The 24,737-nt window shown below is 34.4% G+C and overlaps 1 protein-coding gene across 1 annotated transcript; it reads right to left on the minus strand.

Moving 5' to 3' along the window:
• Window positions 1-7,081: 7,081 nt before the first annotated feature.
• On the minus strand, window positions 7,082-14,012 carry LOC142616391 (subtilisin-like protease SBT4.3). Its single transcript, XM_075789253.1, has 9 exons — window positions 13,920-14,012; window positions 13,554-13,645; window positions 13,106-13,352; window positions 9,229-9,721; window positions 8,606-8,700; window positions 8,302-8,517; window positions 7,997-8,108; window positions 7,686-7,899; window positions 7,082-7,596 (listed from the first exon to the last, which is right to left on the minus strand). Exons 1-9 carry the CDS (start codon window positions 13,994-13,996, stop codon window positions 7,082-7,084), a joined length of 2,061 nt encoding a protein of 686 aa, XP_075645368.1. The 5' UTR covers window positions 13,997-14,012.
• Window positions 14,013-24,737: the final 10,725 nt, after the last annotated feature.

A 24,737-nucleotide genomic window follows, 5' to 3' on the forward strand; every position in this document is an offset into this window, starting at 1 on the left:
AGTGATGGGAAAAAAACAACACTCACGAATTCTAGCAATTTTATCAAGTCATTGGGCTTTAGGGGTTGGAACAGGTCTACCACAATAGGCATGAGAGTGTTGAGGGTGACGAGTCTCTTCCAAGTCCTTCGCGCAAATGGGATGTCCAATACCCACGTAAGAAAATCTTCCTGCTTAGGAGTGATAATTGGCAGGTCCTTGGCTAAAAACAACATAAAAACAATTATCCTGATAAGGAAAAGAAAATCGACAGACCAATATAGGCAACAGACAACCTACCAAACTCGTTCAAAGCTCCCTAAGCATGGTCATAAAAGTCCCCGGCAGTGTCCAACTCATCGGGTTTGCACTCCTAATTGACCCCTTGGACAAAGGAAAACCTACTATTCCATGTATGGTTAGAGTCAGGCATTTTAGACACCAACCTCAAGTTGGCTCGACGACACAAAAAGTTGTAAAAACCCCAAGACGCGGCTATCTCCTGTAGTTTGTAGCAATAGAAGAACTCCTCAAGCATCAAGGAATGGCTACCCGCACTTAGTTAACCCTACAACACTTTAGCACCTATGAAGATCCTCCAAGCGTTAGGGGCTATCTAACAAATAGATATGCCCAAGGAATCCACCAATTGATGGTGGAGGTGGCTTAGAGGCAACCTCAAACCCTTAATAAAGGCCACCTCATAAAAACTGACCTTGTGCAAACGACCCACGTAACACTTCTCCCCATTGGCACCCTTCCTTATAGGGACATCGTAGGGAATTTGAAAGTGAGGCCTGAACCTACTGTAAACGTCCTTCGTCATGCTTATAGGAAAGTCATTAACTGACCATATGTTAAGGAGGATAATTTTTCTGCTGGATTGACCCAACGAGTTGGTTTCATCCTCCTCTAAAGGAAAATCAACTGACGGCTCCCTCTCAGAGACAGACGGCTCATCAAACATATACTCACGTCCTGACGAATAAAAATCCTTGTCACTCGACTCCATACGGGCAGACACGAAACATTCACTCGTCACTCCACTATTTTCAGGCATTGTCTTGCCTACAAGTGACGAATGAAAACTAGGAATCTACTCACACTAGCCCTCAAACAACAGACCGAAGGATGTTTAACAAAACAAAATAAAATGAATAAAAAGAAAAAGGGAGAGAAGGGAACTTACATGAGAATTCTGAAGTAAGACAAGCCGACGGAGAGCTTGAGGCGAATGCAATCAACGAAGGAGTAAAGAGAAGTGACGAAAAGCTAAGAGGCGACAAAAAGGGATCTCTAAGCTGAACAAAAGGAGGACAAAAATGGCAAGTGGAAAACTGAGAAGGGAGTTGGACTATTTATAGGGCGAAAAGGCATAAGAAACAAAGCGATGCAAATGCTCGAATTGACCAACCACAAGGCACCACGTGTCATGTTCTCTCGCCGAAAGCCCTTTTTTCTCTTGAGAAATGGTGTAAACTCTGAGGAATAGCTAATTGACAAGAAGATTCCCTCTTTAAATATACTCTGTAGCCTGATAGATGTCCCGACAAGCAACAGAGTAGGGGGTAGCTGATAGGGGCATTTTCGTTTAGGCCTATGGGACGTACGAACTCCACCCTCCCCCCTCCCCCTGACGGACCACAGAAGATCACGGGCCCGTTAGTCTAAGATGAGGTGTGTCCCATAAAGCACTAGACTTGTCAGATTACATAGAGAGATTCCCGACGAATCAGTCGTCATTCTTTAACAGGCGACTTTAGTTAAAGTCGATGAACTAGCTAACCTTGATCCATACCGACGGATGTAAGGGGGATCATACCAACTAGTCACAAGAAGACAAGGAGACCGATGAGTGGAGTATGGTCCCGACAGTTGATCCATGGCTCTCGCGGGGTCCTTAAGTGTTCACCACTCATAAATCCCTATATGGAAATAACTTGTAGGCTATGCCTAAAGGCCCTATTCCACGCCTATACCTATCCAATAAGGAAAGCAAAGCCCTAGATCTGTGAGCATTAAATTCTACATCTTCCACACAAGAAAAAATCCTGCGTTCACGGGATCTAGGTCGGCCCTTTACCACTATAAAAGCCCCAAGTCTCCCCATTCCTAAGGTACACAAAAAATCTCTAGCTCTCTTTCTATAGAGTTCTTGGAGATTTTCCATTCACTGACTTAACTTTTAGTATATTTGGCTGGCACCTCATCGGTGCTCTTTGTAGGTTTCTAGTTTCTTGTTCTTCAAATACCCATTAAAGCGTCCAAGGAAAATCAGCTCATTGACAATTTTTGAGCATCATATTTATGTGTGTGTGTGTGTGTGTGTGTGTGTGTGTGAATTCAAGAGGAAAAAAAAAATCCCTTCTAAGTCATCTTTGGGCATGGGTTACTAACATTTTTTTTGAAAAACTAAATAAAAAAATCATTTCAAGACAATATATATCAGCCCCTACTTGGCTATGGGCTACCTCATTATATCTTTTGACTTTTCCAATTTTCTCTCGAAACAACAAACACCACAATTTTTTTTCTTGCTTTCTCATATAAGTTTCATCTAGCTTGTTATTTTTAGACCTCTAAGACAATTAGTGTTTAATCAACTTCAAGGCCAAATTGTTAATTCAATCATATATCAAAGCCTTAGGTTACACAAACAAACATGCATGTCATGGTGGAATATTAAATAAGACAAAATATGATAACCTAGAAAACCTTATGAAAGAACTTGTTCCAGAGAAAAACCTGAGAGGACTTGACTTAATCAATCCTGAAATAAGAGTTTCACTATAAGCTGGAAATTTACAATAAAAAATTACAATTCATAGTAAATCTAACTTCAGTTAGTCAATTGAGCTCTGAATCCCACAAACTTCCTTTATAATGAACTTCTACAATGTAAACCTCCAATCCACACTCTTCAAAATCCCATTGAAGATTTAGAACTCCAGTACACTTAATAGCTGAAGCTTAGAAACTTGAATTCATTCAATGAGTGTGTGAGTGATTAGTGATAGTGACTTTAAAAGAGCAACAAGCACAAACTTCTAGATTTTAAATTGAGCGGCTACAAAGTCTCTTAGAAACATACCTTAGAATTTTCCTTAAATATTTAGTGAAGTAGGTATGAAACCTAAACATTTGATGGGCTAATGGGCTGAAGAAAAGATTCTAGAAATTGACTTTCAATCTTTCGAAGTTAAGTTTTGACCGGTCGAAACTATTAAATATTCATATTCTTGAATTAGTTTCTTTCCTATTTTTGTACACTAAATACCAGCTTATTTTGCATTTTCTAATCAATTCTATAGACTCTATGAGTTATGTAAGGTCACAATTTGTACCTAAGCCCAATAATAGGAAGGGTATAGGCACAAAGGGCCCAATATAATAAATTTGTAGAGAGTGGATTTGAAATCTAGTTTCTTATGAGCTTAACTTATAAAGGTAGTGGCCCAAGATCACAAAACGATAATGGTAAATTACTTTGTATGGTGAAAACTTGTCCTCGGACTCGAGCCGAGGAGCTTGTTCTTATATTCTTCCTTTTTTAAAGACAGATTACAAATATTCAATTTACAGTGTTTTCCTCTCTCCTTTCTCCGATCCCCCTCCCTGAATGACTCCTCCTTCTTTTATATCATCCTTCTTCCCCTCTACATCCTCCACGTATGGATCAGATTATTGGTTTGGATACTTATCACATCAGCCCTTTTTTGAAGTCTTTGAAAGTAGCTGTAAGGCTGAACTCTGATGCTCAGGCATCACTTCCTCATTAGTGCAGCCAAAGGGTTAATTGTAGAGCATTTAATGCGGTGGAAGCAGCTTTATCTTAGATATTTCATAGCCCTTTCCTTGTCCTATGTGTCCACGATATATACCCTTACTTACAGGATCTCCTAGAACATTGCTTCTGGACGGCGGGCCACACCTTCCTACCTCAGCTTTATCTTGCCGAGGAAGGATTCCTCCTTGGATCACATTTTTGGATGATCTTGATCAGACTTTACCTCTTTACTCACCAATACGGCCTTTTAGGTAGATATTTCCCTATCCTCGGACTATTTAATGTCCTTCGATTGGGCATCTGGCCCAATAGGCACATATACATGTAATATTGAATTTATCGTCCCTACAAGTTATATTTAGACAAGTATGTATTTACATGTTTGCCAATTAATCTATACAAGTATAGAACCTAACATACCTAGCTCCCCTTTGCTTTCTTAGATCAATTTTATCTACCTCCCTTTTGCTTTCTAATATTAGTCTCTTATCTCAATTTCTCTTCCTCCCTCTCATATTTCTTTCCCTCTCTCTCTCTCTCTCTCTCTCTCTCTCTCTCTCTTCCCTAAACAAATAGTTCATACCTACACCCAAGATCTAACAACGATAAAGCAAAAAGCCTACATCTGACCATATAAACCCGTGCACAGTTCTATAATCCTAGCATTTTGAATGCAGATGAAGCGGTTCCCAGTTAAAATGGATTTCACGGGTTTGTTTTTGTGTTTAAGAAGACCAGATCCTAGTTAATTAGGTTCGACCATTAAGTTCGATTTTCAAAACCATGCTTAGAGCACAAAATAATTTTTCATTAGCACTGCACAAATTAACGACTGGTAATAATAATTTTAAATTCTTCTACAAAAAAAGTTCATAATTTTCAAGTTGTACAATACTTACTTGTATAATTTAAGGAAATGAAAGTAAAATGACATTGTAACGTCCCAGTCAATCGACTGGAAAAAAAAAAATTAAAAGTCAGATTTTTTTTTTAGTGGACCACATGTGCCCCCACCTAAACCCCTTCCCCACCACTCATTTTCACCCACCTCTCTTCTCTCTTTTGACCGGCTCTCTCTTTTCTTTCTTTCATTTTCTTTCTCTTCTCTTTACTTAAACACATAGACACACTCACTTCCACGCTCACCCACCGGACTCCACTCCAAACCACACCATCTCACCATTATTTTTCCAACAAGATCACCGGAAAAATCCTTAGGAACCTCTAAGCATCTTCATTCTTTTATTTGAGGTAAAAATTTCTAATTTGGTGGGTTTTACACTTTTGCTTGAGGTTATTTTTATCTAAGCTTTAATAATGATACCCATGTGATTTATGAGCATTGGAAGTGATATTTATGCGTTTTTATGTATGGGTTTTGTATTGGTGGAATTATTTGATGAGTGGGTATATAATTTGTGCTAATGATGACTACTTAAGGTTTATGTATGGGGGAAAATCTAGGGGTTTTAAGTTATAACATGTGATGGTTGGTAAATTTAATTTTTTCATTGCCATTGGGTTTATTTGGAGTTAGTTGAAGTCCTAAATCTCTTGTCTTGGAGGATATTTTGATTTTGATTGTGAATCAATTTGTTGAGAAACTTTGGAAGTGCTATATATTATTATTGATGAGGTTAAATACTAGGCTTACTTAATTAAGTGCTTATTTGGCAAATCCTAAATTGTAGCTAGATACAATTTCAAGCTCTATGCTTATTGTGATAGGTTTACTTAATATTGTTTAGGTTCTAGCTAATCTCCTTGGAGCTTGGAGAATTAGGATTTTGCAATTGCAAGGTAAGTAGCTCTTTGATGGGATTTTTGGAAAATAATCATATTGCATAAATGTTGTTTTTGGATTAGTCACACTTTTGGAAACTACCTATGGAAACTATATTTTCCTAAAATCTATTGTGTCATAACTTTAATATATATATATATATATATATATATATATATATATATGATTATATATATGATAATGTTTCATATTTGGTATTGCATTTGGGGAAATGCATGAATTGTTGACATAGAAAATATGAGCATCTTTTATTTAATCTTTGATAAGGAAATTATGGATTTTATGGTTTATTAGAAAATCTAAAGATGCTTATCTTGTCTTTTTATTTGGAAATTGATATAAAATCTTTTTGACAAGAATGAAGTTGAAAACCTTACCAACCTTGTAGAAGTTAGATTATTTAAGGTTTTCTTAAAATTACCTAGATATAAACTATGTATTTGAAAGTAATGTAACCCGTAAGCTTTATGTGGTTTTAACATCATGTCATCTGTAAATACCCGGTGATCACCTGATTTGGTTTCTGTAGTCTTTATGATAACGGAATCAAATCCAGATCAGTGTCCTTTCACTTTGAATGACGTGTTATTCCCTACTGTCTATGGGGGGAAGAGGTTCCTTGATTGTGTGTGAGTGAGGCTACTGCCCATGGGGTCAAGAGACCACATGCAAGTAGGGTTCTATTTGACGTGCTCTCTCTACTACCCATGGGGGAAGAGAAAAACATTGAGGGTATGAGTGAGGTTGCTGTCCATGGGGCCAAGAGTCTACATACCAGAGAGGACAATATCATGCCAGTTGTGAATGGGTGGATCCCTAACCAGTCTATGTGGTAGTGTGGTATAATTGTGATAATTTACCGTATGTTAGATTTTATGGTTTTGAAAATTATATTGTTAGTGCTCACAGATTATAGATTATGATATATAGTTTCAAGATATTTACTTTGAGAAACTTTGTGTTTCATTACTTAATCATTCTTGTCATATTATTATTATTGAAGATGAAACTTGCATTTCCCCCACCCCCATTAATTATGCTACTTACTGGGCTCTGTCTCATTCCATTAATTTATAAACTTTTCAAAGTAGGCAACAATATTTTGAGATAGTTTTTTGGTGGCTAACGGTAGTTAAACTAAATACTGATGGAAGCTGAACTTTTGTAATGGAGACATTAGATGATGTACATCTTAAAATAAACTTGACTCATTCTTCTGTATATTTTAGTGATTGTGACTTTATTCTCACTGATAGAACAAACTGATAATATGTAATTATTTATTCAGACCTCTATTCTTTTGTGGCCAATGGTTCTTGTAATTATTGCTTAAAACTCTGACTTACTTTAAGATTATACTCAATGGAATTATTATAATAATTCTTAATGTTGGTACTTGATATGATTTTTGTAAATTGGGTTGTCAAAAAGGAAAAAATTTATAGATACTTTAAAGCGTCTTTCTCATGCTTTGGACCTTTTAGGGTTTGAGGCGTGACAAACAATACTTTCTAGGATTTATTTGTGTACACAACAATTGGACTTCTAACGTTACGAGTGCCATCCGACCACACGAGCGATGCAGATAACCTGCTACCAAGTTTTAATCCTCTCCCGGACACAGTCACATTAAAAGACAACTTCTCAGTCAAAGACGTGAAGGAGAGTGTACTGGGTTCCACGTTAACTGTGATATTCGGATCTGCAACTACTGTAGCCTCGTACTTTGAATTAGGAGACCCAACATTCGTTACTGTTCTGGGAAATCTATATGTAAAATTTGCTTCTGGATTCACATGAACTTGTATTGAAGGGTAATTCAAATCCTTCGGAGATCCTGTAACGTTCTGTGGACAAGTACCAAAAGTGGTAATGTTTTTAGTGCAAAGCATTTTTAGGTAGTCATCTTTAGTCGCTTCATAAACCAGACCAGGCTCTCTTGCTTTCACGGGATTGATATGGCCAGCCCCAAAAGCAAATTCACCATCTTCATATTCACCTTGTATTGTCGCATTCATTGGCGATGCTGTAAGAACAAGAACGTATAGCAATAAGTTATAGTCATAGATTTAGAAAAGAAATGATTCAGCAGAAAATGTGGAAAGTGAGATATACCAGTGGTCATCAGGGCAGATTTGATGGCTGATGTAATCCAATCAGGGTGATATGATTTAATATAAGCAGCTGCAGCGGCTACATGTGGACAAGCTATGGAGGTTCCGGAATATATATTGTATTCCACTTGCCTCTTATCATTAAGGAACAAAGAAGGTGAACCCTCAGGGGAAAATGCAGCCAAAATATCTATTCCTGGAGCACTTATATCTGGCTGTAGTGTTTATGAAATATATGAGTTACAGAATCCAAATATAACAAAGGCACAACTAGAAAAAGAAACGGAGATATGCTGATGATTGATGCATAACCTTCAAAATATCTCCAAAAATGATGTTTGGCCCGCGTAAAGAAAAGGAAGCAACTACAGGAGCCTGTGGATCTTCAGTTGCTTCACTTTTCAGTATAGTTCCTTGTGGGTTACTGCAAAAACATGACCTTGAAAAGTTAATTGAAGAATCATGTTGCATTTATTTTTTGCCGAAGTCTTATATGCCATTAGTCAGCATATTAAAATTCGCATGAATTTAAGTAAAATGTCGATGTTAAATCTAAGTCTTCTGCAAAAGTAAAACATTGCAAGATCACATAGGAAAATAATTATTAGAATCCTTACTTCGTAGAGTTTAAGAAAGACATAAGCACACTAAATTGGTCAGTTGGCAAAATTGATGCGGGTAAAGGCAATACAAAAGCAACATCTTTTCTACTATCATCTGGAAAGATTGCCCCAAGGGCGCCAGCTCTAAAAGTTTCTTGAATTCCTCCTGATTCACATATGACAATTTTTCCTGCCACCAATCCGCTATCCAAACAACCGTCTTTGCAAATCCTAATATTGAACATGACAAGCACAGTTCTTAGCTTTCATTGCTTTAAGAAAATTTGGAGTTAGCAATAAGCAAAAGAACAGAAATTACCGAGCTTCTTCTTCTGAACAACTACTTGTAACAGCTTTCCCATATACCAAAGGAAATTCATCTCCATTCAGTGTGAAAGAATTTACTGCATTTCCCTGATAACAAAAACTGAAACTGTGACACAAACTCATCTAGATTCTATGGAAGAAATTTTGAGGTTAACAAATTTCATAATTTGAAGAAGATGTTCAACCATGAGGATTTTTAGGACACGGCTTCATGCTCATTAGTCTTGCTAACTTCCTCTTCTTTTCTTTATTTTTTAAAACTTTTTTTTTTCTTCTTCTAATAACGATATCCTGGCTGCTTAAATGTATTTATAAAAGATTCAATATTTCATAGAGGCTTTTAGAGCTACATCCAAAACTTGCTTCTTCGTTCAAACAGAGTTTAGGAATTCAATCATTCTAAGGAAGCCCTAGAACTGCATAGGTTTGATATCCTATAATTAAAGGTATCATAGAGCTACAGCAGTGTTAGAAACTATGGAAAGAACAAAGTAAAGAGAAAACGCTTATAGATGGGAATGCCAAAAATTCGTGCACAGTTTGAAAGTAAAGGAAAAATTTTAAGGCGATTACGGGGATAAAATAAAATCAAATGTGCAAGATGAAGATACTTACAATGAGTGTCGTTTTATTTGCAAGAACAACCTTATTTAAAATTTTACGATCTGTGCTGCTGGCTGCTACGGTGAACAACCATGGTGCAATACTTGCTACTGTTGATACATTAGGACCACTGTTTCCAGCAGCATGAACGGTGAGTATACCTTTCTCCATTGCATGAAAAGAGCCAATTGAAATAACATCAGATTCAACAGGAATTACTCCTTGACTGAGTGAAATGGATATGAGGTCAACTCCATCTGCAATAGCATCATCAAAGGCAGCTAGGACGTCTTGGCTTGCACACCCCAATGGGCTACAGACTTTGTATGCCGCAATCCTTGCTGATGGAACCCCTCCTCGTGCAATGCCATCTGCCAGTCCAAAAAAGCTTGCATCTGGTACTTTGGTACCAGCTGCTGTTGAGGCCATATGCGTACCATGACCATTCTCATCCCTTGCGGAAATAGTTTCATTCAAGGAATAAGCTCGAGCTCCAATTATCTTACTGCAGAATGTACATTTCATATTGTTAATTACGTTAGTATTTTTAGTATAAGTAGAGTCAAAGATCATGTTAACACGCATTAACTCTGATCTCTTAGTCGACTTTGGCTAGTTTTGTTTTGTTAATTCAATATAAAGTGCTGATTTTCTTCTCAAAAAAAAAAAAAAAAAAAGGAAGAAGAAAAAGAAGAAGAAGAAGAAAGAGAGAAATGTTAAATCGGGTTTATGTTTATTAAATGTATTGTTACAAGTGGCCCAATTTAGTGTAAAACCTATCTATACTTAACCAAATCCTGTAACATCTATATATATATATATATATATATATATATATATATATATATATATATATATATACACCATAATAGGGGAATTGTTATTTCTCACAACTCTAATATCAAAGATGTAGTCATTTAGGATTTTATCCCTATTAAACTATGTGAAGCCTAGTTGTGTTTGATCCAAATTAAAAACCCGATTTAATATAAAAATATTACAAATTTTTATAGGAGATTTTTTAAGGTTTAATTCATTGTACGGAGATTGCTATGTGGGATATAAATATTGTTGTTTATGATTAGGTTTTTCAGTTGCTTTAGAGAAAAAATGTGTACTGCTGCATCTTGAATAATTTTCCTGAAAATACTTAAATCACTGCAACTCTGTGGATATAAGCAAATTGTTGAATTACGTAATTTCTTGTATCATGTGATTGCCTTGGAGTGTGTGTGTGTGTGTTATTTTATGTTTTTTACATCTCAAAGATTTAGAAATTCATGTATATTCCCAAAAATTTAGTGGAAATAGACAGTCAGACCAAACAATGTAACCTGAGTGTTCTTTGTCTTCTTTATTTCTGCCTTTACATTTCTTTACATTTTCTCTAAAAAAAATTTCTTCTTTAAATTTAAACTAGTAGAAATTAAGGGCGGCTCCACTTGTAAGTGAGGGTGGTCACAGGACCACCCTAACTTGCCAAAAATAATTATGCTTGCAAAAAAATATTTATATAAATAATTCGTTTTAAACTAGGCTGTTTTGTCTACCCTACAAAAAATTATTGATCACACTAATTTAAGAATCTCAAGAATTTGGTTCAATTAAAATAGAGTAATGCTACTATTAGGTTCTAAGACTTTAGGATATAATGTATTAGAACTTCAATCTGTATTATGTTGACAAACCATGATCAAAACATAGAGTCTAGATTTAGGCTTGCTCAAGTATGGTTTTATGTAAAATTGGAATCGAGTGATTGCAGGATTTATTGATCAAAATTTGCAAGGTTCAATTGATCAAAAATTAGACTTGATCAATCGAATCTCGTGTAGGTTTAATTTTCTACAGAAATTCCAATTCAACCCAAGCCTATATGACGTGTAGGGTTAAGTGTTTTACTTTACATATAAAAGGAAAAACCCTAGCTATGTTTTAGAAGTCTTGTTAGAGTGTTGTGTGTTGAATCTTCTGTGAGCTCTAGATGTGTTTACCTTCAAACACACATTGAACTATCAAGATCAAGATTTGCATCAAGAACTTAATGGTTGTTTCAGTTGCTACATGAAGAACTTTAAAGAAGATCTTAAACCTTTGAATGGAGTCTCAAAGTCACAAGTAGGAGAACTTATATTGTTGCAAGATCAAAGAAAAAAGTAGTCTGTGGACTCAGTGCTGTCACGTGGTTATGGTAGTCAATTTTCTACTCGAAGTAGCAATAAGATGTTAGTGGTCTAAGTTCTATTGTAAAAACTTCAATTCTTTCATAGTGGATCTATTTTATCTTGAGGATAGCTAGGTTAAATCCTTCCCATCTTTTTTACCGATTAGGTTTTCCTGAGTTATCATATCATGGTGTTTATTATTTTTTCGCATTATTTACATGATATGATATTATTATGTTAACCTAAATCTACATAATTTATCTAAAAATTCACTTGGCTAAATAATTAGGTTAAACAACTTGTGTTAAGGGATCTAAAAACAAATAATTATGTTCATAACAATTTTACAAAAAAAAAAAAAAACATAGGTGGCAAACTATTACTGCCTTACTGGTTTTAAACTAAGCCTATTACTGACATTATTTTTGTATCCATCAATAATATATTGTTATCTAAGATATATGGTGAAAATATTATGAATGTAACATTTTTCCAGTAATAACTTATTATCTAAGATCTGTTATGAAAATATTGTAGACGTAACATTTCTCCGAAAAATAATTTTGGCCCTCAAACATAATCTTTAACCCAGTAATTTTTTTATAAAAAAAAAAAACCTAAATAACAACAAAAATAGCCCAAACAACAACAAATGAACAAATTAATTAATAGAAAATTAATTCAAAACAGAAAATAAAAATAAAAACCCTTAATAATTCTAATTCATAATTCACTCAACCCATTTCATAAAAACAATCTTTAATTTCATTTTTAGGAATTTTTCTTTTTCCTTTGTTTGGGAGTTGATTAAGGAATGGAATTGAATTATCATAAATGAATGAAATGGAATTAAATAATCTTATTTGGATGTTTTAATATAAAGGAATAGTAGGTAAGTAATATTATTTGGGAGTAATATAGAGAAAAATGAATTAAATCATTTTATGACAATATTATTATTAGGCCCCTATTTTAAAATATACAAGAGTATTTTGAAATTTTTAGTAAAAATTTCATTAAATCTAATTTCATTCTCTCTAATTCATTCCAATTTTGAGAGCAATAAAAATTAGTAAGGGAATTAACGTTTCATTCCTTCTATTAAAACTCCCAAACAAAGGAATAAAATAGTATTCTAAAATTATTATTTTCATTTATTTCCATTCCATCATTTTTCCTCCATCCAAACGAGCTATTAAAAGAAAGTGATACTAGGAGAAACATTCTTATGGTGAGTTCTCCTAGGTAGGGCCAGTAGCTCCGCTCTTCTTGGCTTTGCAGTCGCAGCAATTCTACTCTTTTTGGCAGCTCGATTTGCAATCGCAACAGGTATTTTCCATTGCTCGCTACCTCTCTTTCTGTCTCAATTTTTCTCTTCTTCATTGTCATTTTAGACTCTCTCTCACTTTATTTCTCTCATCTTAGCATTCTCAATTCTCACTTTATATCTCATCAATTCTTTTATGCTTTTTCACTTTGTTAGTTGAAGAAAATTATAAAACTTCATATATTCACTTTTTTGTGTGATGGTAATATATTCAAGTTTTATTTTTATTAGATTTTATATGATTTAAGTTTCTTAATGACTATCCTAGAAAAATTTCCAAGATTCGCCACCAGTAGAATTAAAAAAATCCTACTACAATTTTCATCTTTTCTATGGTGTAGGCTAGGAAAATTATTCAAAAGAAAAATCACAACATTATTCTGGGAGAGGAAATTACTTGTTGCAAGTAAAGTTGCTGCCACCTTCACAAACGCCCTTCCATTTCGTCGGTGGTGGACCATAACCTACGTCGCTGAAGCTTGCAGACTCAGGCCATATTCCAGTGTCAAGAACACCAATTATTACATCACTCTCGATGGTAGGATTTCGGTCGACAGTTTCAGTTAAACCAACAAAGTCCCATGATTTTGTTGTTTGAAGTTGGAGAGTTCTACTTGGAAAGACAGATAGCACTTCCTTCTTGCCTGCACATTATAGTCAGTATTTCTAAGAAATAAGTTATTCCAAAAATACTGTGTTAAACACTAGATTGATTGGTGTAATTATTCATAGAAATTCAAATGCACAATAGGAGAGAGAGAGAGTGAGAGAGAGAGAGAGAGAAAAAAAAATCATAAATCGTACTTAAAATTAAAAAAAAAAAAAAAAACTCATAAATCATTTACTCGCAATTCTTTGTTGCTCTTCATCACTTAGTCTGGCTGCAAATGCATTGAAACTCCTAGTATAGCTTCTAAGTATGGACTCAGTGGCGGCACTGCAAGGACGTAATAGAAGAAATGGTTAAAAACTTAAATATTTCTTCTTTTTTTAGATATTTCTTTCCTTTCAAGTAAAAAGATATAGATCTATATATGGAGAAGTCGAAACAGTAAGATTTGTGAATGTAGTTGTAGTAAGACTGCTAGCCTTAGCACCAAATCATTGCATACGTAAGATTTATGGATTGTAAATCATAAAAAACTAAATGGTGATTTACCATCCTCAGTATTAGTGTTACAGATAAAAGGTAAAACTCTATGAACAGTTACCTTTCCCCGAGAACTTCTTCAAGAAGGCTGAGATGGTGAGATGTAGGTGAATATTGACCTTCTGGTAGTGAACCCATGTACACAATGTAAACATCTTTCTCTTTATCTGTAGCGCCACAACAAATGCTGTGGGCAGCAACCAAGAGAATCAAAAGGAAATGGTAAGGGGATATAATGCTCGCCATAGCAGTCATTATGCTTGGAGGTCTGAGCCGAAATTTATAACATGAATCCATGAGGATTGCCATTCATACAACTGTACTTTCCTTTTGAATAGCAAACCATTTCTTACATGAATGACAATATCCAGCTAGGCAAAGAATTAATGATACAGCTCACTAACTAGGCAAAGAATTAATGGGGCCTCAAATTTTAATTTGTTTCCTTTGTATGCAGCATTATAATATCCAACCGAAAAATTTATGGGCCTTAAATTTTAATATTTTTCCCTTATATGTGCCATAATTAATTTGATAAAATCTCAAATAAAATTAATGTGACAATATCCAGGCAAAATATTTATGGGGCCTCAAATTTTAATTTACTTCCCTTATTCGCAACATTAATAAGATAATATCGTTGTTGTGTTCCAAAAAATTATAATAAGAAAAGACCAAGCCGAGGAACCGGATTGTGGGCTTTGAGGGAACTAAGGGACTCGGAGTCCAAATCTTTTGTTCCACTTTTCCTGCTCCACTCTATACTCCACCAATAAAAACTTACCACGTGTTCACCTAATTAATTAAATACTGCTATTAATTAATAACGGTAGCTTTAATAAGTCAATAATGATAGTATTTAATTAATTAGGTGAACACGTGGCAAGTTTTTATTGGTGGAGTATAGAGTGGAGCAGGAAAAGTGAGACAGAAGATTTGGACTCAGGGACTCATGGCCCTGTAAGTATTCTTGCAAAAGAACCTTAAGAAAAAATTTAAAGGATGAAGTACAAAGGGACCAATGGCAAAAGAAAGCAAAGAAATAATAAATAAATAAATAAAAACATATTATATAAGGAGCAGGTGACCCAAGAGAAAGGATCCTTGAAAGGGATCCCTACGGAAGCCCACCAAGAAGGGGGGTGAACCCAAGGAAGCCCAGTAGCCCACCGAGGAACTAACCATCAAGATCGAGTTCTTTGGGGAAAAAGAAAAGATGAAAAGGACGTATGAATTCTCAACAAGTTTGGAAATGTTAGAGTTGAAAATCAGCTAATCAACATGGGAGGGCTTGAGGAACCTTGGCCAAAGAAGCATGGGAAAATAGGAAAGATGCTTGAAGACTTTTAGGTTTCATCCATCTCAAAGAGGAATCTATATCACTTTCAGGAAAAAGGCTCAACAAGGAGAATTCACTATCAGGTCCAGAGAACCTTTGAAATGTCCCTTTCAAAACTTTAAAAATGGGTTTTGCCTTGTTGACCTCAAAAGGCATTTGACTTACCAAAGAAGATGCCTTTTGTGAAGGGAAAGACAACCATGACACTTTTAGATATGGGTTCCTAGAAAAGTGAAGTAAGGAGAAATTAGAAAAGATACTCACTAGAGCTTCAGACCAAGGAGACTAACTCTAATACCAAGAAAAAGGGAGGGAAGATGGTAATTTAGTATACTCCAAGACAATATAAACAAAGAAGGAGACAGCCAGGGCAAGTTAGCCAAGTACCAAGCAAGAAGGAGAGAAAATACATGGTAGAAAAAAGAAACTCAGAAATACAAGGGGGCTTTAGAACTTAGGTCGAGTTCACTAGAAGAAGAAACATTGTAAAAGGCCCTTCTTTAGTGATGTTCAAGGAGCCATGTTGATCCAAGGGTTCAAATCTCACAAGTTTTGTGAATCCAAATGAGTCAATCAAGTCTGTGACCTTAGAGGCTTATGGACTTTGTGGAGTCTCCTTTAAAAGTGGACTCGATGCATTCAAATATTTAACTTTTATAAATAAAATTTCTTGAAGTATTTATGCTTTCTTATGTTATTGTTCTCTTCTTCTTGCAAAATGTTGTGTATTTGTTGTTATATTTTCCTTGTATTTGCCTTTGGGAGTTTTTTGTGACTTGTTCATAGATCAGTTCGGCATATGGGCCCAAATAAGTCATGGTGAACCAAGCCTAGTTCACCCATTCAACCTTCCTATTTTACTCTCGGCCCCTTTTAACAAACCATGATATCATATTGGTTTTGGACCCGGAGAACCGTCCTAAAAAGGGCCTCACAATCGTCTACATTCACTATATCCACAAAGCATAAGGGTGATTTGTTTTTATATGATTCTATATAATTGTTTGTGGAAATCACTTTATGCATGATTAAAAAACAAAGAAGACTCATCTTGAGAGAGAGAGAGAGAGAGAGAGAGAGAGAGAGAGGAGGGGGGGGGGAAGAACAATAAGACATCTAAGGTTCAAATCTATTGTAAGTACTGAATTATCTTTATATATGTGTGTGTGTGTGGTTTAGTAGTATTGTATCTACATCAATAAGAGTGGGTGACTATTCTGAAAGTTTGAAGAGGTTTCAAGTCTTGTGAACGATTTTATGAAATATAACCCTATAGGTATAAATAGAGGCTTATGTTCACTTAAAAAATAGTAAGTTAGAGACAAATACAAGAAATTTTGTGATTATTCTCCAGAATTGCCATCAATAGAACCCAGCAATTTGGTTGTATCTTGGGGACAAATTTGCGATAACCCTTTAGTGGCAAGAGTGTGGAGGAAAATATTGTCTAAGGATAACAATTTTGTATCTCCAAGTTATCTATTTCTGTTTGTCTTTCGTGTTATCCTTGTTTTTCCTTTATTACTTTGTGTATTATTCCCAACAATCTTAGACAATATTTCCTACAATGGAAGGAACAAGTGATGTTTCAACATTGAAGACGTTGAATCATGAATTGGTGAAATTGGATCACTTTGATGAAACCAATTTTTCTCAATGGAAAGATAAGATAAAATTCCTACTTACTGCACTGAAACTTTTCTATGTCTTGGACTTGAATTTATTGTCTTTTCATACTGCAAGTGATGAAGACACAGATGAGATAAAGGCACAAAGAAAGAAATGAGAGCAAGATGAACTAATTTGCAGAGGGCACATTCTTAATACTCTTTCGGATCATCTCTATGATTTCTACACATCAATGAAGTCACCGAAAAAGAATTGGAATGTGTTGGAGGCAAAGTACAAAACTGAGAAAGTAGATACAAATAAGTTTATTATTCAAAAGTGCTTTGATTATAAAATGCTTGATAATATCTCATTTTTGGATCAAGTGCATGAGCTACATATATTGGTCAACATACTCCGTGATTTGTCAATCAATATTCCTAAATCATTCCAAGTGAGTGCAATCATTGTGAAACTCCCACCAAGTTTGAATAATTTTAGGAAGGAGCTTTTGCATATGTTAGAAGATCTCATTTCAGAACAATTCGGACAACATTTTCGAATTGAAGAGGAAAGTCAGGTTAGAGATGGAATTAACATTGACTCTAAGGTGAATGTGAACAATTTGAGCAATGTTCAAAGTGGGAGTTCGAGTATGACCAATAAGCACTTCAAAGTGAACAAGAGTGGGAGTGGTTTCAAGAAGAACAACTCCAAGAATCCCAACAAGGACAAGAAGACCTAGGCTTGTTTCCATTGTGGAAAGAAAGGCCATTACATTCACGGATGTAAACTCTTAACGAACAAGAAAAAGGATGAAGAAGGCAATTCCAATGAAACGAATGTCATTGAGGACATTGTTGCTATGGTAAGTGGCATACATATTGATATAATCACTGAAGTTCATATGATTGTAATTGCAAATTTTTTTGATTGGTAGTTTGATTCGGGTGCAACGGTGCATGTGTGCAACAACAAAGAGCAATTTAAGACTTATGATGAGTCTTCCATAAAACAACAAGTGCTGATGGGCAACCACAATAAATCAAAGGTTCTTGGAAAGGGCACCATTGAAGTGAAAATGAGTTCGGGCAAGATGTTAATCTTGACCAATGTTTTTCATTTATCAAGAAGAATTTTGTTTCTGTCAATTTGTTGTGTAAGAGTGCTGTAAAAGCTGTACTTGAATCGAACAAGATAATCTTGTTCAAGAATGGGATATTTGTTGGAAAGGGATATGTTACTGATAGCATGTACAAACTAAGTATTATTAATAAAGAAAGTTTCTAGTTGTACTTATATTGTTGATCCTTCATATTTGTGGCATGCTAGATTAGGATATTTAAATTTTAAATACTTGAAGTTTATGTCAAAGTATAGTTTGATTTCATATAGGCATGATGATGAAAAAACAATGTGAGATTTGTATTCAAGCAAAGATGACAAAGAAACCTTTTTCTAAGTCAGATATTTCCTAAAAGTATAATTTGAGTAAGATATTTCCTAAAATATATCTTAAGTTTTATTCTAATATTACAACTCACAACCAAACTTCTTAACGAGTCTAATTATTCCATTACAACACATTTTATTCTCAACATTAAATAATATCATTCCTATCATAATCTTCATTCATTGTACCAAACATACGCTAAATAAATACATTGTACTGTTACACTCTAGTCCACTATGCCTTTTGTGTTTTTTTTTTTTGGTTTTAGTTTAATAATATATTGTTAATGTTTTTAGACAAAAGGTTTTAACATATACGATCATGTAGATCATTTTACAATATATATATATATATATATATATATATATATATATATATATAAAACTAATTTTAACCGTTTATGTATTATTATAAAATATATATTAAATAATAAATTATTTTATAATAATGATTATTTAAGATTAAGTAGATATGGTACATAACAAAAAATATATATGTATAATCCTCCATGATTTTGTTTGCTATATGGATTATGGAAAACTCATCCACAAATAATGACCCATATATTATGGAATTTTGACTATGAATGATTGTAATCATCTATAATAAGGAGAGAAAAATGAGGAAGACAACTGATGAACCAAAAAACGTATCGTACAAACAACAATAAATGAGCAGAACCTCCAACAAGTTTCGTAACCATTGATCATTAAAGATGATGAGCCCAATCATCTAATACGTAACAACAACAATAAAACCTAGTTAATGATGACCGCTACTTATCGACCTTAGACTCTCATTAAAACAGTGTAGACACTTAATTTTGCACCTATAATTTAATCTCGAAAGATGACTGAAATGATCACTCCGAATACCCCAAAAATCATAATTGCATTGCATGCATTAAATCATTCATCACATATCATAAAAATGATCTTCAGACTCTGACGATCGCGACGATATGCCCGATTCCCAAATGCAACCATCGTATTGAAAGATATCACAAGATCAAGTTTTCAAGGTCTGCATGCATTTTATGTGGGTGAAGCTAGTAATGTGTGATTAATTGAAATTAATTCTGATTGGTCAACAAAAAAAATCAATTAAATAATTTATTTGATTGGATGTGGGATTTGATCAAAGATAGGCTTGGTTGCATAGGAATAAAATGGATAATCAGATGATAAGGGAGTTGTTGATAATTAATTATTTTTTGGATAATTATTATTTTAAGGACGTGATTATCAAATTAAAAGGAATTTACTTTGGAATATAAGTTTAAAAGACATCCAAGTGCAATTCCCGATTCAGAAAACTGCTAAAAAAGAGTACAAATCGAACCAAAAGAGGAGAATGGGCCTAGCACTCAAGATTGCCAACCGGCACTCTAGGAGTGCCGATTGGCACAACCTCGAGACCCAGCCCAGAAACTTTTAGATCAAGCTAAAATACATCAAATTCGATTTTTAAGGGATAAAATTCGACCTAACTCGAGCCTGCTAATTTTCTAAGCAACCCTAGCTTGTTTTTTAAGCATAACACCTCTATAAATACAAAATTAAAATAAGAATTTAGCACCCCTCTGCTCTTAACGTAAAAGAAATTTTGGAAGGTCAAATTTAGGACTTTATTTTATGTTAAGTACAATATCTTTAGGACTTCAAGCGACTCACCCTCTCTGTAACTCTAAAGTGATTTCCCCATTCCCTTGTAAAATTCATTAATGCATTGATGCAAGTAAGTTTCCATCTTTTAATTTACATCTCCGAAAAATTAATTCAATTTTCCATGCCTTCTCTAACATGTTCTTTCTTTTATTTGTTTTGAATTTTTTTTTCTTAGTGAATACATTATGGATATCTGTTTATGTGAATGTGTTTTGTTCATGTAGCTATGTAATGCATATGATTAAATCCTAGATTTGTTTCTTTATAGGTTACCTGAAAAGTCTAAAGCGTATAGGTTCTACTATCCTAACCATAGTATGAGAATTGTGGAAACTAGTAATGCTAAATTCATTGAAAATTGTGAAATCAGTGGGAGTGATAATCTACAAAATGTGGATGTTCAAGAAGTTATGGAACAAGTTCCACTACTTATAACTTCAAATGAATTTGTTGTTCCAACAATTTTTGAACAGTCAAACAATGTTGAACATCAAATTGACGAACAACTACTCCATAATGAGATGCTCACCAATGATCATATGGTAGAAGAACCGCAAGAAGTAGCATTAAGAAGATCTCAAAGAGAAAGAAAGTCTACTATTTCTAATTTATATGGTTTATCTATGTTAATATGATTTTGATATAGGAACATGTAAGAATTAGGCTTCATTTTTACAAGTATAAAAATGTTGATTCTATTAAATGGATGGATGCCATGAAAGATTAAATGAAATCAATGGACCAAAATAAATTCTAGGATCTCATCGAATTGCATGAAGGATACAAGAAATTTGGTAGTAAGTAGGCCTTTAAAACCAATCGTGACTCTAAGGGCAATATCAAACTATTTAAAGCTAAACTTGTGGCCAAAGGTTTCACTAAGAAAGAAGGCATTGATTACCAAGAGACCTTCTCCCCTATATCCAAGAAAGATTCACTTAGAATTATTTCGGCATTGGTAGCTCATTATGATTAGGAACTTTAACTTTCAAACTTAAGTCAATATATTAACTTAAACATACTTTCCGACAATGGAATTTTAAGTTTAATGATACCATTATATCTTTTGGATTTAAGTAAAACACTATTGATCAGTGTATTTATTTGAAGGTTAGTGGGAGTAAGTTTATATTTTAAATTTTGTATGTTGGTGATATTTTGCTTGCTAGTAGTGATCTTAGCTTATTGCATGAAACTAAGAAGTTTTTCTCTAAGAACTATGAAATGAAAGATATGGGTGAGGTAGCTTATGTTATAGGAATTGAAATATTTTGGGATAGATCACATGGATTGTTAGAGTTGTCTCAGAAAACATATATTGAAAGAGTTCTAAAGAGATTCAATTTGGAAAAATGTTCTACTAGGGTTGCTCCAATTCAAAAAGGGGACAAATTCAACCTTATACAATGTCCACAAAATGAATGGGAATGGAAAGAAATGGAAGGAATTCATTATGCTTCTGCAATAGGAAGTTTAATGTATGCCTAAACATGTACAAGGCCCGACATCAACTTTGCAGTTGGTATGCTAGGAAGATACCAAAGCAATTTAGGATTGGATCATTGGAAAGCTACAAAAAAAGTGATGAGGTACTTGCAAGGCACAAAGTATTACATGCTCACATTTAAGAAATCTGATAATCTTGAGGTCATTGGTTACTATGATTCAAATTTCCCTAGATGTGTTAATAGTAAAAAGTCCACTTTTGGTTATTTGTTCATGTTAGCTAGAGGAACAATATCATGGAACATTTCAAAACAAACTATCAATGTTACATCCACTGTAGAAGTTGAATTTGTGATAACTCTGCAGCTGTGTTTTTCTCTAAAAACAACAAGCATTTTAACGGGGTGAAACACATGGAGTTGAAATACCTTACTATTAAGGAAGAAGTTCATAAACAACAAGTGTCAATAGAACACATAAGCACACAACTTATGATTGCAAATCCATCAAAGTGTTACCTCCTAAGACATTTAAGGAACATGTTGATCGAATGGCTCTTGAATGTAGAACATGATAGTTGTTATTTTAAAGTTACTTTATACTTTTTACCCTTGGAGATCTCATTAAATATGTTTCTGATTATTCTTGTTTTATTTTATGTCCGTACATAAATGATAATGAATGAATAATAATAAGAATAGTCTCTAAAAAAAGAAACATTATTGTTGGATCTTTTAAGTCACTTCTCATTGATGGGCTATATTAAACAGGTTGCTAGTGTTGTAGTATGTGGAAGGAATTATGTCGTATAATTGATATGGAATTGTCATGACTCACATTAGTGGGTTGTTTAACTATAGTATTATGATGACCAATTTAAAGGAAGTGGATATGTACCATTGTGCACCTAATAGTTAATCATATTAAGCCTTGACGTATGTTATCTTATAGGCGAAGTGGGAGAATTTAAGAATAAATTATCCAATTTGATAACATATCTATTTGATAACTTTATATATGTTATGGTTTAATAAGATGTTACTATAGAAGTGGAAATTTTGCAAACAATCACAAACCGCTACATGCTATTTAGTAGGTCCCATTGACATTATTTAGAAACCAATAGAAATATTCCAAGTGCTTCTATATAAAAATTGCAACGAATACTTAAGGGTCAATCATATATCGACACGTGTTGATATTTTAATTTTAAATGACATATGTTGTCAAATTAAATACTACCATGTTTTATTTTAAATTAGAACAAAACTAATCAAATAATGCCACGTGTCCCTTGGAGAACAAGACATAAAGTTCCTCCATTTAACTTATTACATGTCACTACTTATAGCCAATCATCTGTGATCACACCTTTCCAAGACCCCTATAAATAGAGACACTTCTCAATCTTATGGGAGGGGGGGATTCAGAAAATATTTAAAAGTCTTAAAGCTCTACTGGAATCAAGCTCCAAAACTTCCAAGAACATCAAGAACTTCAACCTTTGAATACGAAGAACATTCGAAGCAAAAGCATTCAAGTCATCCTTCTAGATCTCAAGGTTCATTGGAATCAAGCTCAAAAGCCTTCATAAACATTAAGAGACTACAAATTAGTGAAACTCTACGGATCCAAGCCTCCAAAGCCCAAAAAACTTTCACTATGATTCTTCGACGACAAAGAACATTCATCCAAATCTTCTTCCAAGTCTCAAAGTTCCACTAGAATCAAGCTTCCAAGTCTCCAAGTACTTCAAAGACTTTGATCCATCAAAGTTTCATCAGATTCAAGTTCTAAAGCCCCAAAGAACTTCCACCACAATCTTCGAAGATCAATAAAATTCAATGAACCCACGAAGAACGTGAAGAACAAGAAATCCTTAACAAGCTAGCACACAGCTAGATATTCATTGTAATCTCATTCCAAATATCTTTCAATCCACTTTCCAATCCAAGTGGAGGACATCTTGTGTTCAAGTCAAGACTACATCAACGCAACACTTGAATTTAGGACTTTTCTGAGAAGATCGAATCAGATGATTATTCTATTGTATTAGAATCTAAACATAGAGAATTGTACCTACAAATTCATAAATAAAAATTTATACTTGTGAAACATTGTCAATTGTTTGATTTCCAAACTCAAGATTTTGTGTTTACAAATTTGGCACACCCAGTGGTACCTCTCTACCTCTCATTTCTTTCTCCTTCGAAAAAAGAAAACTTCATCACCTTGCTATCAGCTTCAATGGCCTCTAGCAAGAACATTCAAGCTTCATCAATTACAAGTTAACCAGACTCAACGTTTCTATCATCGAAAACTATTCCAGTACAATTGCTTGTGGCAAACCTAAAACTCTTAATCAACTTCAATTCAATCGATTGAAGAACCCAAGGTCCAGACAGTCATCTCCTTGGATTTTCTTGCAAGCAAGAAGATTTTCAACAAAGAGCTATCCAACTTGGAGCACCTCAAGTCTGGGTGCAAACCCCCTTCTTCCTTTATAAGAAGTTGTTCACATGATTTCTTATATGACATAGGAAAGCCAAGAGATGAGCTTCCCTTTGTTCACATGGACTTACTTTCTCCTTAATCATCCTTTGAAGTAATGTCAATCATGATGGCTAACACCTCTACTGTAGAGGAAAAGATTATTGAATGGAGCAAAATATCATCCTTCTCACGAAAGCACTCAATGATAGGGACCTTTAAATTGCAACCTTAATGAACAAGCTAGAAGTAAAAGACTTTGGCAAATCAAGCTATGGTCCTAAGTCCTCACATGACTTCATCCCCATAAAGGAAGACAAAGGAAAAGGAATTGAAGACACCCTAAACAGGAACAATCTACTTTAGTTGTTTCGCTATCTATTCAACAACTCCAAGATATGATAATAAACACCATCCGAACACAATATGCAGGTTCTTCTACAATTTCTCTTATGAGTTGACGCCTTACACAAAGCACGTTGACAACATGAGAATGCCTAATGGGTATCAACCTCCTAAAATTTCATGCAGTTTGATGGCAAAGGAAATGCCAAGCAACACATTGCTCACTTTATGGAAACTTGTGAAAATGCTAGAACTCAAGGAGACCTCCTCACAAAGCAATTTGTTCGTTCTCTCAAAGAAAGTGTCTTTGATTGGTACATAGACTTGGAGTCCGAGTCAGTTGATAGTAGGGAGCAACTTGAAAGTGAGTTTCTTAATCAATTCTATAGAACACGCTGCATGGTTAGTATGTTGGAGCTTACTAGTACCAGACAGTGGACAAATGAGCCCATTGTTAGTTATATTAACTGATGGCGCTCTTTAAATTTGGATTGCACAGATAGGAATTCTGAAATATCTGCTATGGTGATG

Source organism: Castanea sativa, chromosome 11 (genome assembly GCF_040712315.1).
Source record: "Castanea sativa cultivar Marrone di Chiusa Pesio chromosome 11, ASM4071231v1".
Lineage (NCBI taxonomy): Eukaryota > Viridiplantae > Streptophyta > Magnoliopsida > Fagales > Fagaceae > Castanea > Castanea sativa.